This window comes from Myotis lucifugus, unplaced genomic scaffold (genome assembly GCF_000147115.1).
Source record: "Myotis lucifugus unplaced genomic scaffold, Myoluc2.0 scaffold_54, whole genome shotgun sequence".
Taxonomy (NCBI): Eukaryota; Metazoa; Chordata; class Mammalia; order Chiroptera; family Vespertilionidae; genus Myotis; species Myotis lucifugus.
In genome coordinates, this window is record NW_005871102.1 from 2876161 (window position 1) to 2891969 (window position 15809).

General features: G+C 46.7%; 1 protein-coding gene across 1 annotated transcript in view; it reads right to left on the reverse strand.

The window, feature by feature from the left end:
- The window catches only part of ASTN1 (astrotactin 1), a 276053-nt gene that overhangs the window by 63228 nt on the left and 197016 nt on the right, over window positions 1-15809 (reverse strand). Inside the window, exons 10-12 of the mRNA XM_006088941.3 lie at window positions 12627-12764; window positions 11971-12121; window positions 2840-3006 (exon numbers count right to left, since the gene is read on the reverse strand). Coding sequence (XP_006089003.1) covers window positions 2840-3006; window positions 11971-12121; window positions 12627-12764 — 456 coding nt within the window. The remainder of the gene's footprint in view (window positions 1-2839; window positions 3007-11970; window positions 12122-12626; window positions 12765-15809) is intronic.

The following is a 15809-nucleotide window of genomic DNA, read 5'->3' on the forward strand; positions in this document are numbered from 1 at the left end:
TATTAACTCCCCCTCCAATTAAATTAAATAGCAGCTGGGTCATGGAGTGCGGCACCTCCTCGACGCCCTCCCCATTAAGCGTGTCCAGTTACTCTAATGGAAGGGCAACACTGATGCTGCCAAATATGGGTCAATGACCCAAAAGTCATTAACTGGACCGTATTTGTAGTTATATTGAGAAGACTATAATTTGTTAGTCAAGTAAGAATTCTTTTGGTAAAGCTGTCATTTAAAAAGCATATTGATTTAATATGAAGTACACAAGATTTTGAATTTGTGGGTATTCATGGCATTAAAACACATCTTTTATTACTACCTACAGTAACTGTTGTAATAAGATAAAGACTCTGTTCTATGTAGAGGAACAAATAATCATAGTTTTAAGTGGTTAGAAGCAATATTGTAATGGCAATGACACTACCCTTTACAGGTGACCTTGAGCCAGTTTATTAAACCCTCTGAGCTTCAGTTTCCACATCTGCAAAAGCGGGGGAAGCAGCAGCTGCTTCTCTGGGTTGTTGAGCACACTGAGACAATGAAACTCAAGAACTTCTGTTGTGTTAGCATATAGCAGGTCCTTGTCAAATGTTTCCATCATTATTACTAGCAGAGGCACAAATGTGGCTCATGTGAGTGCCCTTGAACTAGTTCTCCCCATTTACCATTTATATATTTGTGTGAACAAGTGTGACCAGAGCTCAGACTTGGTCGCCAGATAAGAATCTCAAACCAAGGACTTCTTTGTCAGGCTATAGTGGCTTGGAGAGTGCTGCATACACACGTGTACTGAATTCTGACTGAAACAGGGAAGGAGTCCAGTTAGGGAGCTACTGCATTAGTCTAGGCAACAGATGTAATTCCAGACCCACAAAGGACTCTATGGTACCAGCCTAGGTCTGGGACAAGATAGTGAGGTGACTCCATCCTTGAGCTGTATCATAGTATTTCTATAAAGAATATTGAAGCTGGCCAGTTCCCTCAGACCACTGTGAGCATCTGGCAGATTCCCCTCCATAGGACCCCGTATCCCCTATTCTCTGTGCTCATCACCGTGTGTCCCACTGGGAATGCCTTTGAGGGCAGAGATCAGGTTTCATATCCTGCGATCTCCTATATTTAACAACTAACTCAGTTCTCTGCACAAACTAGTTGCTCAAATATATGTTTATGAAATAAATAAAGCTATACAACTTTGGCTGAACTTACCTCTATTAACTGAGGTGGGTCAACCATAATGATAACATTATAGAGACATGAAGATTTAGATCAAGCTTCCATTTATGAAATGGGATTTTATAAGAAACTGAATTGAAAATTGCTCAGTTGCAAAGAAATAAAATAAAATGAAATACAATAACATTACTATTCCATCAAATAATCTTTTCATGATTATTAGCAACAATCTAGCATAGCTTCATTATTATAAACATTGATTTTCATTGTAAGCCTATTAGATTGTGAGATCCTTGAGGGCAAGAACTACACATCTTTCATCTTTGCAGCCAGGGACCAGCATGGTTGGTGGCATAAAGGAAGCAAGCTCCCTGACAGGCAGAAAAAGGGTGGGGAGGGGGAGGAAAGGAGAGGGAAGGAGGGAAAGGGAGAAGGAAGGAGAGAGGACAGGATAGACAAGCAAACTAGGGTTGTGTAAGAATGGGCCAAGACCTGGCACGGTGGCTCAGTTGGTTGGAGTGTCATCCTGTACACCAAAACTGTTGAAGGTTTGAATCCCCATTAGGACACATACCTAGGTTGTGGATTTGATTCCAGGTCAGGATGCATATGTGAGGCAACTGATTGATGTCTCTCTCTTACATCGATTTCTCTCTCTGTCTCTCTCTCTCTCTCTCTCTCTCTCTCTCTCAAATCAGTAATAAACATATCTTCAGGTGCGGATTTTAAAAAAATGGGCCAAATTTATATAACATGAAAATGTCTTTAAATATAATTTTAGTCAGTGGTATAAATTACAATTTTAAAGGAGCTACAGAAATTCTTTAAAACCAGGAGTGCCTGAATGCTAATCTTAATCTTCCCAATCACCAATTCCCCAGTCCTGAGGGAGTCACTTACCCTCACTGTGCCTTAATTTTCACATCTGTGAAATGGGGAGGCATTGCCTGCCCTGTCCTCCCAAACAAAATGAGCTGATCCACAGTCAAGGGTTCTTTACGTGGTGGAATTGCTCTGTCTGAGGGAGGGCAGCTGCACAAAATGCTGGGACTTTGGAGATAGAATTTAATTATGTCTCGCTCCTCCTCTTCTCTGATAGTTTAGTTTCACACAATCTTTCCCAAGCTTTGGACCATTGAAAGGTTGTCACAAAACACCTAATTAATAGTTCCACAAAAGATGGTTGGGAAATTCCAGTGTAAGCAGGAAATGACTGTGGCCACTTTCCTTGTCTACAGGGGTGGGACCCAACTTTCTCTAAGGGTCCTCCCAACTCTGACTATAAAAGGGCTCCTCTTGGTCAGCTGGCATGGCTCAGTGGTTGAGTATCATTGGAGGTCATGGTTCGATTCCCTGTAAGAGCAAATACCTGGGTTGTAGGCTCAATCCCCAGAGTGGGGCGTGCAGAAGGCAGCCTATCTATGATTCTCTCTCATCACTGATGTTTCTATCTTTCTCTCCCTCTCCCTTCCTCTCAGAAACCAGTAAGAATATATTTAAATTTTTTTTTTTTAAAGGGCTGCTCTTCCAGTCATGCAGGCTCTTTTCTCAGAACCTACAGGCTGGCCTAGGGTGACCAGCTTATTCGGATATTTTTTAAATTGGGTTTAGCACTAAAGTCCCCCATCCCAGCAAACCGGTTGGCCTCATGGGAAGCTCAACTCACCCACAGAACATGAGGATGTTGTACAAGGCGGGGTCGTCCTGGAAGGGTGCCACCTGCTGGAGACACAGCTGCTCACAGCCGCCATTGAAGCCGTCGGAGCAGTCCACCCCAATGTGGCGGTCATAGCAGCCAGAACTATCCTTCATGGGGCTGAGTCCGGAAGGGCACTGGCACAATCAGAAAGCATCCACACAGGTGGGTGAATCAGGGGGGGTGGGTTCTCTAGAAACTGGCGTGTAGCTGCTATTTTATCTGGAGTGTGACCCCTATTTTAACACTCACCTTGAAACCATTAACATTGTCAAATAATGTAAAATTCCCCGCTACGCTGGACTATGTTTAAAAGCAAGTGACCTTTTGACATCTTGCTTCTTCTCTCTGGGCACAGACCACACACATTTGCATTAAAGCCAATTCCTCCAAACAGGCTGGAAGGGAGCATTGTAATAAGATAGAGGAGGTGTGCTGGACTCCCAACTGGGCCTGGGATTGGCAGAAGCATGGACATGATGGGCCAGAATTAAAATGCATTAACAGAGATTCCTTTGGGCTGGGGCAAGGGAGTGTTGCTGTTTGGATTTAGTATCAATAGTACTTTTCTAAAAAGTGTCTAAAGCACTTTGTCAACATTGATACCAGACACGTGTTGGAGGGAATGAAAGGAGACAGGGCGTCCAGCCAGGAGGAGAAAGTGGACTTCTTCTGACCTTGGAGGGAGGTTTGACTGCTTTCCTGGTGGGAGTGGCTATACTCATGGCCTTTCCTACAGAAGGACACCCCTGTGGAAGACACACAGACGTGAGCGCCCGTAGGTGTTTCCTTTGGGTTTGGACTGTATGCATCCCAGTGCCCTGGGTACTGTTAATGTGGGACAATGAGCTTTTCTGCATTGTCATGCCCTCAATAACCACCCCCAAGAGTGATAGCAAATGAGAGAAGCCAGGAACCATGTCAGCCAGAATCTGGGTGACATGGTGAGCAGTAGGAAGCTCAGATGGCATCCATCTTACTCACTGAACATCCCCTTGAGGTAAGATGACCATCCCCATTTTATACATGAAGAAACACAGCACAGAGAGCTTAACCTCCCAAAAGTCACACTGCTGGTCATGCCAGGACCACTGGTAGTCCATGACTTAGTTGCTCCATCTTTGGCTTACATCCCAATTAGCCTCTCACACAACAGTCACCCTTTACCACTTACTGGGACCCCCGGCTACGCTACGTGCTTTAGGTACTTCACCTCATAACGCCATGTATTATCCTCATTTTAAAAGATGTGGAAAGCACTAACACAGCCAATTAATGCAGGGACATCTCACTGCACTGGACTCCATCTAGAAGTCAATGGCTATACTTTGCCATCCTGCTTCTGTCTGTGCACCAGATCCTGCACATGTGCATTACAGCTGATTCTCCCCAACATGCTGGAAGGGTGTAGATCACTTGCCTAGAGCGAGGCGGTGAATATGGGGCAGAGCTGGGGTCTGTCTAGGTCTGACTTGCTTTTAATGGCTGTGCTGTCAGCTACCCAACACACTTCTTCAAAACCAAAACAAACCAAAAACAACTTTCAAAACTCAGAGAAACAGTATTAAACACCTTCTCTCTGTCCTGTCACCTGGCTGCCTCTTCTTCCCCACTGCCAAGTACCTTGGCCAAGTAGTGGGACTGCAGCAGGTGCGCCTCTAAACCCACCTCCCCTCCTCCCTGCTTCCCACTCGAAGATCACAGCAGGATGTGCACTGTTTGCTGACACTGATTCCGCAATTTCCCAAACAAACGGCCCCCCTGTGGGCCTTCCAGGCTCCCAGCCCGGTCCATCCCTTCTCCCCCTCCAAAGACAGCTGGAGTGCCGGAAGGTGACAGCGTTTAAGGAAGTTTCCGAGGGCTGCCTCGTGCTGGGCAAACCGAGATGCTCCAGATGATGGTAAACAAGCAAATGAGGCAGCTGAGGATTGCACCCCACATTTTGTTAGCCTCCCACCCAATCGCTTCCTTGGCCATCCAGCTGCTAAGCCAGATGTGCTACCAGAAGGGAGCTGGCATCACCCTGTGAGGCAGCCCAGGCACAAATGTGGGTCTTGAAATATAGAAGTTTGATTGGAATTAAATGGGCTGCACTGGTTGCCATGAGCTCTTTTTTTTTTTCCTTCTTCTTTTTTTTTCTATAAAGCTTGAGAAACATCATCAGAGTGGAGATAAAGCCAGTCCTATCATTCCACCTCACATGCTTTCAATCCTTGGACCAGCTAGCTGTTTCAGTCACCACCAGGGCTCCCATCTCCTCAATTACCTCCTTTTCCCCAAATGCTCCATTAAGCATGGTTTCAGGCAAAGACTTCACCAAATGAAACTCGAGCAGGCTTTATTCCAGAACTCCAAAATCGGGCACATCCACACCTTGTGTGGCCCTGGTGTCTAGATGACATTGGTGTGTCAAGTGGGACCACCTGGTATTTACACTTTCTTAGGAGATTTGAAGAGAAGACAGAGTTAGCTACTTTGGAGTTTTCTTTTCTTATGAGCAAAGCTAAAAATAACAGCTCTCAGGAATTAAGCAATTCTACATGCAGGACAATCTATGTATACTCAATCCCAACAACACAGGTAGACTCTTTTTCTAGTTTTCTTCAGAGGGCAAACAAACTCAGAAAGATTAAGTAATCACTTGGTTAAGGCCACAGAGGTGGGAATCAGATTTTTGACCTAAATCTGTCAGACCCCAAAGCTCATGTGTGTCCCTTCCACTCTGCCATATAGCTTCCCAAGTGTGAGAAAACCTGGGTTTCCTGGAACCCCTAAAGAAATATAGTCAATGTGTTGACAAAGTAAATCAATCCTGTGGATTTGTTCGTCTGACTGTTTCAAGCAACTCCTGGAGTACATTCTGAAATCATTTATGGATTTGTATCTTTAGCCTAATATTCATATTCATTCATTCTCTCTCATTCTCTCTCTCTCTCTCTCTCTCTCTCTCTCTCTCTCTCTCTCTCTCTCTTTCCTCTTTCACACACACACACAAACACACACACACACACACACACACACTATGGTGTATATATTTATAGGACGAAACACTGCAAACTGCCCAGAGCCATGACCTTGAAGACAAGGCAAGATCCTCAATCTCTGAAAAAGATGCAATTATCTTTACTTCAGTATAACTTACTTGGGCTGCAGTTCAGAGGAAAACATTTTTTGAAATGATTCCCAGAAAAGAAAAAAGAAAAAAAAAAGAGAGCTGAAACCAAAGAGACAGTTTTCTTTTTAACTCTTGCTGAACCAGAGCCCTCACTTCCCAAGAAGGCTAATCATTCAATTTTCTCATGGTGTGAGTTTGTTTTTACCTAAATGTGCCTTGTGCTATTGCATTCACATGCATTTTGGGTTCCTCAAAATCTATATATAAATACAAAGACACTGCTGGCTCCACACCATGCCCTCTTCCTAGAAATGTCTGAGCCAGAGGCCAGCCGCCAGGAGAGAAATCCTGCCTCCACAAGGGAGGAGCTGTCCTTCCTCTTTGCGAGTGCTGGCCATTCTCTTCCCTGGCATGTGGACAATCCCTCCACTTATTCCTTGAAAGAGGACTGTTTGCTCAGGAGGGAGCCCCAAGGTCACACACTAACTCTCACTGCACAGGTTACATTAAGCAGTCCCAGAGCCTTTATAAACCACAGGCTCCACAGAAAATTCTCTCTATTATGGCAATAGCCCTCCCCCATCAAGAAGGTCTAATAAATGAACTGCAATTTCAGTGACCCCTAAAATATACAAGGTTAATCATCTTTCATGAGATGCTCATGGCTTTTTGACTTATTACTTGTCTGAGGCATAATTTGCTAATGAGTTTAAAATGATTTTCTCCATTCAACTGCTTTTCTTCCCCGTCTTTCCCTTCTTTTTCTACCAATGGTTTCGGAGTTGATTAATCACTCAAGAGTCTAGTCAAATGTCGCCAAGCCTGAGACATGCGCACCTGATGTAGATTATGAGCTGGGTGTTATGGGCAGAGAGCATGAATGATGGACGCAGGAGCATGTTTGGGGCTCTGGGAGAAGAGGAAGAAGAGGAACCCCTTCCTGTATCTAAGCCTGCCTCGCCTTACCAGGGGAACTCAGAAAACATACAACTATAATTCCTACTCAAACAGGTTCTCTTTTCCTACATGTCACTTTTATTTCTTTCATAAATAGCAATTTCCCGAAATTTTCATGAGTCTGACTTGGAAGCCTATGGTATGCAGGAATTCTCCAAAGGGGAAAAGTTGGAAGAAATTAAATGTGAGTTTCAGCTTCCTGCCCCTGAATTGCTAAAAGTCTCTGACTTACATGCTTCTGCTTTCCGTCCTAGAGAGGAAAAGGGAGGGTCATCTGTAATGAGCTCTGCACAACTGTGCTCCAGGAGAGGTGAAATGACACATTTGGTGGGAAACCACTGTGGACAGCATGTGGACAGAAGGGCGGCGGGGTCACTGTGTAATTCAAAGCTCATTAGAGCGTAATGATCTGGCAGCGAAGGTCATGTGTCCAACACGAGAAAGCTGGACGGCCGACCTCTTGCTTTCCAAGGCCACAGTCCCTCACCTAAGCACATGCAGACATGTCACAAAGCAAAGGCATTTGGGGGCCACTTTCAGGGTAAGTGTGAAGATGAGGAAGGAGCAGTACAGAGTGGGCTTTCCACTGTATTTGCGCATTGGAAGGCATTTCCAAACTTTCTTTTATTTTGCTGATTTTAGAGAGAGAGACAGAGACAGACACTGGTTCGTTGTTCTACTTATCTATGCATTCATTGGTTAATTTTTGTATGTGCCCTGACTGGAGATCAAACCCACAACCTTGGTGGATGGAGATGATGCTCTAACTAGTGGTCGGCAAACTGTGGCTTGGCAAACCGCGGCTCGCGAGCCACATGCGGCTCTTTGGCCCCTTGAGTGTGGCTCTTCCATAAAATACCAGCTCTTCCACAAAATACCGACTTCTGCGCATGGGCCACGAAGTTTCAATTGCACTGTATGTGCGCGCCCGCACGTGGTATTTTGTGGAAGAGCCACACTCAAGGGGCCAAAGAGCCGCATATGGCTCACGAGCCACGGTTTGCCAACCATGGCTCTAAACAACTGAGCTGCCTGGCCAGGGATACAAACTTTCAAGCAAAGTTTTATATTAATTTTTAATAGGTGGGCTTGATATGAATAAAAATGCCCTGTTATAGCCGGGAATGGCTGGACTACAGTCCTGCCTACCGAGTCTGCTCCAATCCATACTGCCATCTCTGCGTGGTGGCCCCCCAAGGTTGTCTGCAACATAATCTCCAAACCTGTAAACGTGCCACCTTATATTTGACAAGAGTGGTTTTGCATATCAAGTTAAGACTTTTGAGATGGGAGAGTAACCTGGATTACCCAGGTGAGCCTGATGTGATCACAAGAGTCCTTAAAAGTGGAAAGGGGTACAGAAGAGAAGAGAGAGAGGATTGCAGAAGAGTGGTCAGAAAAATGCAACAGCACAGCTTTCAGGATGAAAGAAGGGGCCATTAGCCAAAAAGAGGTGGGCAGCCTCCAAAGCTAGAAAAGGAGAGGCAATGGTTTGCCCCCTAGAGCCTTCCGAAAGGAACACGGCCCCACTGGAGCCTTGAATCTAGCCCAGCCAGACCCATGTTGGATTCGCACTACAGAGCTGCAAGATATAGATGGGTGTTGTTTTATGCCACTAAACCTGCAGTAATTTGTTGCAGCAGCAACAGGACACTAATACAGTAACTTTGCAGAACCCCAATGGGCTCCACAGACAGAGAATAAATGCTCTTGTGCCTTTTAGGCAGGACCCAGTTATTAGCGGTGGGTGGCTGACATCTGCTCTGGGAACCCTTCCAAAGGGTCAGCAAGCTCTATGTTTGGAGAATGTTCTGGTTTGGAAAAGAGTGGCTATGGCTTGTACAGGCCTGTGCCTTTCACAGGGATGTGTCCTGTCCTCAGAGACCATATAAACATCAGAGCAATTAACTGGGTAGCAATTAACCTGTGGGAGCCCATGCAGAACTGAGAAACATGTTGGCAGCTGAGGTGGACCAGCCCCACCTGTCTGCCTTGCATTCAACAGGAGGATATGAAGTACACACTGTCTCTTCCCACATCTTTGCTCCTTTCCCAGGTTCCTGAAGGGTCAGTGTATTCTGAGTTCATCCTCTTTCTCTTTTTATAAAATACTAGAGGCCCGGTGCACAAATTTGTGCACGGTTGGGGTCCAGCTGGCCTGCCCCGATTGGGGCCCCATCAGGCTGGACCGGCTGGGGGGAGGGGCCGATCAGAGGCTGGGCTGGCCAGGGGCAGGGACCGTGGGCGGTTGGCTGGCCCCGCCCCGCCCCTGGTTGAACTCCCAGTTGAACTCCTGGTCAAACTCCCGGTCAAGGGGACAATTTGCATATTAGCCTTTTATTATACAGGACTACAGGCCCAGTGCACGAATTCATGCACCGGTGGGGCCTCTTGGCCTAGCCTGTGAGATGGGCTGAAAAGGGCTCTCTGACATCCCCCCAGGGGTCCCGGATTGGGAGAGGGCCGGGGAGGGATGAGGAGGTTGGCCAGCTGGGGAGGGACTGCGGGAGGGCTCCAGGGCTTGTCTGGCCCATCTTGCTCAGTCCTGATCAGCTGGACCCCAGCAGCAAGCTAACCTACCAGCTGGAGCGTCTGCCCCCTGGTGGTCAGTGCTCATCATAGCTAGCAGTTGGGCAGCCTTAACAAATCATTAGCATATTACTCTTTGATTGGTTGAACAGATGACCAGACACTTAGCATATTAGGCTTTTATTATATAGGATGCCTTTCAGCTCAGTGCCCAAAGAACGGAATGTCAGGGTTTCTGTGAGAGGAGAAAGGCAGCTATACAGCTGATGGCGTTGTCCCTGGTCCACCTCCAGAGGACACAGCAGGGCTTGAGGAAGGTGTGGATGCCCAGGAGAGTCAGGGCAGCTCAAAGTCAAGTTCCTAATATACTTCTCTGCAGGAGTACAAGAAACAGGATGCAGCACATCAGCTCTCAACCCACCAATCCACCTGTATCTGGGATCATGTGCTTCAGAACGAATGGAAAACATTCAATTGACAGACCTGCCAGTTGGTTTGGCCTCACCTCCCTCCAAGAGCCACGTGGACCAGTGACTTCAAAGTATTATGCTAATACCAAGCCCTGGCATAATTGGGTGACTTTCTGCAGTGGCTCCAATTGTTATTACAAATGCATATTCATCAGAACTATTCCTGCTAGCTCTGTCTCACAGATCAGTGTTAAAAGTACAAGAATACATCAGCACAGCTCCATGCCAAGTAAAGGGGCTAGGTTCACCAACAGAAGGCTTTTGACAAGCAAATCCTTAGGGGCTCAGGAAAGGGGCAGAGCAGTGGGAAGGCATGGAGTCTATCCGCATGCATGTGTGTGAGTGTGTGAGCATGCACGAACTCATATGGGGCTGGCATGGAAGTGGGGATGCAAAGGATGTTCACAAATGTGCACCAACAGTGTTTTAGTACTTAGAGTGACCCAAGAGAATAATGTAAAATGATAAGTTGAAATCTGGATGACGAAGACATGCAGGCTGAATAGTAAAAAATATTTTTTTAAAAAGTGTCTCAGCTGGAACTCCATTACAGTGAAATTATCTCCTGAGGGAACCAGTTGGGAAGCTCACTGCCTAGACAGCAGAAAGTGGACCAGCCACAGGGAGGGGGACATGGACTGACCTCCTGGCTGCCTTCAAAAGACTTGGCCCAAAGAGCATTTTTCTTTGTACTTTTCCTGATAGTCCAATCTCTTAACTTTCCCCTCCCTTTGATGAACCTGCCAAGTTCTCCACCTACCTGCCCCTTAGCTTTCTTTCTTTCCCTTTTCCTTTCTTCATTATCTCTCCCTCCTCAGATAAGTCAGGCCCTTGTCAACTGCTGCCTAATCTGTGAAAGCCAGGGAGGCCCCAGGCCGGAGTGAGCCCCACCTGGATTCCAGGTTCATACCCATCTTTGATGGAGAATGGCTCCCTGAACAGAGCAGGTGCTCAAAGATGGGGAAGAGGAGGGTGTGAACACTGAAATCGGCCCAGCGTCCTCACAGCTTGCTCTGGCTTTGGGTCCCCTGACAAGAGCACAACTGTCAGACGTGGATGCAAGACGAGACACCACATCCTCCCCAGAGATGGAAGCCCCGGCCCTGCCCTGGAAACACCACAGGGCTACATGTCTCAATGAATCATCTGCCCTCTCCTTCATGCCTGGCTTTCCTGCCTTCTTTCTCCGCCCCTCCCCCTCTCTGAGAGGACTGCATCATTCTGCCCTTAAAAGAAGAAAGTGCTGGAAACAGACAGTAGTGCTGATGGGCATGAAAATGATAATATAAAAGCACCAGCAGCTGATGGCTCACTCTGTCCCACCTCCATTTGCCTGTGTGGTTCAATCAGTCTTCCTATCCATGGCATGGGAGATACCCCAGTCCACTCTAGCCCAAATAGTCTTCCTAGTTCATAGCATCACATATTTTATAGGTATCCAAAGTCTATATAGGTAATAACAAAGTAAGAAACCACCTTTCCCCAGGTAGGAGTTCATTGCGATGGTCTCAAAAGAGACACATTTTTATTTTTTCTATATCATTCTTGGCTTATTTTATATAGGTAGATTTTTCCTAAAATTCCCTATTACAATGAGTGTGATTTGAGTCTAAACAAAGGTAGTTTTTTCCCCTAGAATTTCCTATTAGAGTAAATACAGTCTATTTCCTATTAGAGTCACTATCATACTATTAGCAGTTAATTAGTTCTCAAATTGTTTGGGGGTATTCCTTACCAACTAGACTGCAAGACTGGAAAGAAAGAATCACGGTATATAATTCAGGAGATTTCCCTTGGATAGCTACAGGACATCCATAGGTGGGCCATAAATACTCCTTGACTTATTGACTGGTGATTAGCATCTCATCTCTGTCAGGAGGAGATTCATAATTTAGACTAGATGGCAGCTACAATGAGGAAGAAGCAGTCTCGACCCTTTCTTTTAGTCATAGTGTATTTTCATCTGTATATCTGCATTGTGTCTTATCCTGTGCCCTCTCCCCATTACAAGCTCGACAGGGCAGACCTACCACACAACCAGTAGAGTCCAGCTTGCGATCTGAGATGCAACGGAAGTTCTTACTGCAGCCCCCATTGTCCTTGCTGCAGTCCCGCACTGGCCCGAAGGAGTCAAGGAGCACCTCCAAGCTGTCGAAGGAGGACGAGGTCATCAGCTCCTCTCTGTGGGGAGAACACAGGGACATGGGAGGCATCAAAAGGACTCCAGGTGCCACAAGTAGCATCACAATCCATGGTTCTACCTGGCCAGCCAGGTCATGAGTTACTCCCTCATAAAAATTCGAGATCAACCATACTCTGAGCCTTGAGCTAACGAATTACAGACATTCTCCATATCTGGGAGCTGAGCCAACCCTGAAAGGCCTGGTCAAAGGTCTCACCTTGGGCTAGGAAATTAACATGTTATCCCCTGTCAGTCCTTAGAGGACCTGAGAAGTGCTTACAAATTCTGCTTTTATGTCTTCTCCCTGTGCCTGAGCCTTGGGGTGTGCCATGCTGACCCAGATAGAGGAGATCCTGGCACTGCGTAGAAGGAATGTAAAGGCAGCCGCCAAGTTCTCTTTACAGCTTGTCAGGATTCCTTTCCCAGGGTTCTGGACTTGAAGGTGGTTTCTCCCTCAGTCTCTCCAGCCAAGAATGGGCCTCAGCACCCGGAGGCCGGACTCACCTGACCTCCACTGCATCTTCCATCACCGTCATGTCCGTCTTACACTTTGCTGACGGGTTGATGGCCAGTTCGGCTGGTGGGATCACAAAGCTCTTGCTGAGGGGCAGCCACATGCCCTCGCCCAGGGTGTAGGTGAATCTGCAGGGACAGCCACCACCAGGGGGTTAGGACATGGTTACCACCGCCCTGGGAGGACCTGACATCCATTGCCAGCAAGCTTCTCTCTCAGCCTCCGCAGAAAAGGATAAGTGATTGCCACTTTGTGGATGAGCTGCCTGAGTCTGAGGGAGGCGGCGAGGCCCATTCCTGCTCACAAGTCCAGACAGTTGGAGAACTGATCATGGCACCCACTCACCAGCTGTGAGAGTGGTTTTTATCAAGTCATACGAAAGCATGTTCCAGTTTCCTTCAGATTTGAAGCTGGGCATCCCCTATCTTAAGTCAGATATAATTGGAAGAATTTTAATTGAAGAGACATTCCAGCCTCCCAATACCCCCATCCCTCAGTTTGCACATGCGCAGGGGTAGCAATGGGGTCTCTCTGTGCCGGGCAGAATGCTACCCAGGAAAAGGAGGGAGGACAGCTCCCTTTTTCTGGCTTCTGTGTGATGGGAACGGTGGAACCAGGAGCCAGGGAGAAGGGAAGGGGGGTGAAGGAGACTGGCCCAGATGTATCCTCCGCACTCCTCCCCACACCCTCAGCTAATGGCCTTAACCCTGGGGAGACAGGGAAGATTTGGTGGTGTGTGTTTTTATTCTCATAACAAGGGCTAAAAGGAATAAAAGAATCAATCAGCATTTCAAGGGAGAGCTTAGAGAGACCATGAGTGATTATTTGTTTATTTATTCATTCATTTTATTTCAAAGGCATTCAAATGCTCTCTGTTCACAGTCAAAAATAGTCTATGGGATAAAAGCCAGTGTGGGTGGGATATCACAAGGCAGTGGCAGTCTGGTGTTGCCGTCCAACTTAATGTGCAGGGAGGAACAAGGAAGGATGCATATGATTAAACAGAATCCGGCACAGGCTCCAGCATGCTGGTCACAGAGGACCATCTCAGAATCCTACTCCTTCTCTCTCCTAACCCAGTGCACCCCTCTATTCTCTCTGGGCTGTCTGAGAGCTAGGAGACCAGATATTTGGGGAGGAATGTTGTCCTCTCTAGGATGCTGGCCATGAGAATGCCCACTGACCAAGTCTCAGGGAGTTGCAAGCAGCCATGAGATTTCACTCACTTCCTGAATGGCAGCTCTGGGCACAAGAGCAGCTCTAAGAAGAGAAAACAGGTGCCCCAGAGAGAGGCAAGTGGGAAGTGTCCAGGATTTGGGAGACTTCCTCTCCCCATCTACTCTCTTACCCTTAGTCCCCTATCCAAAGACCTGCTAGGCAAACACCTGCATTAAAGAGCCCTGAAGTATCAGAAGAGCTTGTTGATCTGAAGGAGGCACTCAACCCTTCCCATCCACAGGAAAGAGAGGCAAGAGCTGGGCGAGGTGTGTGTAGGCGGGGTCCACACCAGATGAGGGAAGCCCATTGCTGGGGGACAGAGGAGGAGACCCACCACTTCACCCTTCTCTAAGCAGCTGGTAAAACTGAAGGCATGGCAGCCCCTTTACACACATGTACACACACATGTCAACTGGCAAAATTAAGGAGCCCGTATTCAGGGCAAGTCATTGTCCCAAGGTACCTAGGATCTGAGACTTAAGGATAAATGTGTGTTGGAGGTAACAGTGTGCAAGATTTGCGTTCACTTTGCATTTAGTACTGAATATTCTTGAGACAGCAACGTTATGAGAGGCCCCATTACTGTTGTGCAACGTGTACTATTTCAGAGAAAACAGGCACACGTTTGAATGCTGCTGGAGGCGGGAGGGTGGGGAGAGTTTATTGGGACAGAGTTTTTGTTTTCTATTTTGGTTTTAAAATGAGAAGTTTTGCATTGATGCAGAGCAACAAATCAGTGACCTGTAGTTCATCATTTATGCCACAGATTTTAGGCAACGGTTGGCAGGTCTAGCACTTCCTGGCAGTGAGTTTTCCTTTTAAAAGAGAGAGATCATGTCCATCCATCTCAGTTTTCCCTTCCTTCTCTGCACACAGAAATATTTCAAAGGAAAAAGCAAACCACATCTTTCCCCAAGTGAAACTGTGGACAGCACCCCGGGCCCACAGAACGAAGTTCACATCTCCAAAGACACCATACTCTGTGCTTCTACAGAGCAACCTGATTCTAGTTCCTAAAGATGCCCTCATTTCTCCCCTCTTTGCCTTTGCTCCTAGTATTTCTTCTTCCTGAATTTTCTCCCCTTTCTTCGTTGCAGGAGTCCCGCTCATTTTAAGACTCAGGTAAGGTCCCACCCCTCCAGGATCTTCACATCCAACCCTCAGGCTGAGCAAGGGACTCTCCTCTGTACACATGCTCCTGGTGATGCTGCGTTATGCCCATCTTCTCACCACTGCTCAGCAGAAGGTGCTCCCTTAGACTGCAGAGGGCAGTGCTTGTTCATCTTTGTGTTCCCACTGCCTGATACAATTTCTGGCCCAAGGAGGTCACTCCATAAGTATTTACTGACTGATCAATAAGTAGATTGTTCTTTAGTTTGCACATGCTACCAGGAGAGAGCTTCAAATTTCAAATGCAAAAGTAGAAGCAGTGGGGATGACTTTCCTTCGTTTAGAGCAGGGTATGGGTTCACCTCTGGGTTGGAATGGACTTAATGGTCAGGGTGGATCTGGTTTTGACATTATGAGAAACTTCCAAAGTTCACAGAAGTTTCTGAGACACAACTCTGTACCAAGTTAACAAGAAAGATAGTGTCACATTCATCTCTGGTGGAGTCAAGGTGAAAATCTGAAGGGGAAGCCAAGTCAGGTGTAGGATGAGACGAACCTCTACTGAGAACTCTCAAAGGGGCAGGTGGTCTGCAGAGCCACCTCATTTATCCTCATAACAGCCCTCCAAGAGTGGTCATTTGGCCCATTTTACACATTTGCCCACTAAAATTTTAATGTGTTTAGTGGCCTCTTCAAGGTCACCTTTTCATAAGTGGGAAGATGGGGGCTGGTCTGATTCTCTAAGCAGCTTTCCAGCCCATACTGGCTCATGCCTACGAAATTCTAAAGTTTTCTTTTATCTGCAAAATCTACTAATTCCAAATATAGCCCAAACTGTGAGAGAA